General features: G+C 38.7%; 1 protein-coding gene across 1 annotated transcript; it reads right to left on the bottom strand.

The window, feature by feature from the left end:
- Positions 1-263: 263 nt before the first annotated feature.
- Positions 264-1,302, bottom strand: FSHB (follicle stimulating hormone subunit beta). Its single transcript, XM_065839792.1, has 2 exons — positions 1,114-1,302; positions 264-500 (listed from the first exon to the last, which is right to left on the bottom strand). The coding sequence occupies exons 1-2, from the start codon at positions 1,270-1,272 to the stop codon at positions 264-266; spliced, it is 396 nt and encodes a 131-aa protein (XP_065695864.1). The 5' UTR covers positions 1,273-1,302.
- Positions 1,303-1,866: the final 564 nt, after the last annotated feature.

Below are 1,866 nucleotides of genomic sequence, written 5' to 3'. Positions count from 1 at the left end.
TACAGTAATATAAAGAATGAAGGTATAGTCGAGAAGGAGGCAGAAGGAATTGGAGGTAGCATTCTATAGACCTATGAAAGCGATTTTAATAAAGTTGATGGGTTAAGGAAGGCCTGAAAGACAAGTTTAGTCAGTAGCTCTCCCACATTTTGGCCTTAAAAATCTTTTTTTCATAGCTTTGCTTATTATCTTCCACTGAAGCCCGATCAGTACCTTTCTTTACAAGTGAGCATCTAAAGCCAAACTGGTGTCTCAAGTACTCTTCATTGGTTACTTCCATTCTGGCTGAAGGAACAGTAGGACGGCCCCAGGCCCCTCACGGTGCAGTCGGTGCTGTCGGTGTCGCAGGTCTCACAGTGACACTCCGTAGCTACCGGGTACGAATAAAAAGATTCGGGGTGGTCACCGCAGCCAGGGATCTTCACTGTTTCATACACAACCTCCTTGAAGGTACATGTTTGTTGAACGGATGATACTGGTGGATACTTATATACTGGATCCTGAAAATTACAAGAAGGAAATACCTATTTTGAAATTTGTTTATGGGATAGAATTCCCAATTTTTATAAAATAAAGGACCTGATGTGAAAATTAATTAAACAGGTGGGAAAATCCCACTAAGCTCAAAAGGATTTAGATCACGCTCTTCTAATTTCACCTAGATCCTTAGGTTTCTCCTTTCAGGAGAACTGATATGGCAAATTTGTGTCATACCATCACCAGACAATCTTGCTGATCAGTTGCTTTATTCTTCAAATTATTTGGAGGAGTCTACATAGTAATGGCTGCTTTATTTTATCCGTTTACAACCACAAACTGAACACAAGGCAGAGCTCCAGGTTGCAATACTTTCAACTCTAGTTATACAATACAAACATAACGTGTGCAGCCAGTTAAAGATCTGAATTTTACCAGCATCTCTTCAACCTTCCCTTTGTGGTTCAGACTGACTGTGTATCTACATTCCTGTCAAACTGCACAGCAAATACTCAACATGTTCTTTCACGAGGCTCATCCTGCCTATGTGTTTGTTACAGACTAGAGAAACTGGTTATTTATACATCACTTGGAATATTTAATTCTGGTGCCTGAAATGAAATTTAAGATTCTCACCCTTGTGAAGCAGTATCCTGAGCACCACGTGGCATTCACCGTAATGCAGAATTCACATTCTTCTCTTTCCACTGCTATAGTAATATTGGTGAGCTGACAGCTGTTGCAACAAATTGCTTTCCAGCAAAATAGCAGCACGTAACAATTAAGTGTCTTCATCCTGTGTATAAAGCAAAAAATATATCTATACTGGATAAATGTGTAGGTGTTTTCAACAGGAAATATTTATAGAAATAGGGAGAAATTGAGTCTTCACATTATCCTCAAGTGGTTCTATAATAGCAAGCTTTCAGAAACCTCAGTGAGAACATAGGATAAAGCCATTAAATAGATCTGTCTGTTTATTGTTAAAGGAGTTTGATTTTCCTGAGTGACTGAAATGGCATGTCAGCAATCTTTGCAGAATAATAATAGCAGAGTACCATACCAATTTCAATGAACTGTTTTTATCTACGTTTCTGCACAGTGGATGTGTCCTGTCTTTAAGGAGAAACAAAAAGAAGCAAGAGAGAGAGCGCAAAGGATAATCTATTTTTCAGAAGCAATGAATTACATAGAGTGTTTGCAATTTTAAAAAAGATTTCTCGATCAGGATCTGATGGAAACTTACCTGAATTCTACTTGCCTTCCTGGGGATAGCTGTAGTGAAGAGCAAGCCCCGTGCTTACCTTTTATACTAAATCGTGTGTAACTTACACCTTGAGGATTTGCAGTGCATTAATGCAGCAAGCATTAGTTTGGTACTTGGTGAAA

The sequence above is a fragment of the Patagioenas fasciata genome, chromosome 5 (assembly GCF_037038585.1).
Source record: "Patagioenas fasciata isolate bPatFas1 chromosome 5, bPatFas1.hap1, whole genome shotgun sequence".
In the NCBI taxonomy this organism is placed as follows: Eukaryota; Metazoa; Chordata; class Aves; order Columbiformes; family Columbidae; genus Patagioenas; species Patagioenas fasciata.
This window is presented reverse-complemented; position numbering and strand designations above follow the sequence as displayed.

What these genes read in the sequence shown, in the direction of transcription:
- FSHB (XM_065839792.1), bottom strand. Translation starts at nt 1,272, where the DNA reads ATGAAGACACTTAATTGTTACGTGCTGCTATTTTGCTGGAAAGCAATT. An exon ending in CAGGATACTGCTTCACAAGG is followed by an intron (nt 501 to 1,113) that starts GTGAGAATCTTA and finishes TGTAATTTTCAG; the next exon opens with GATCCAGTATATAAGTATCC.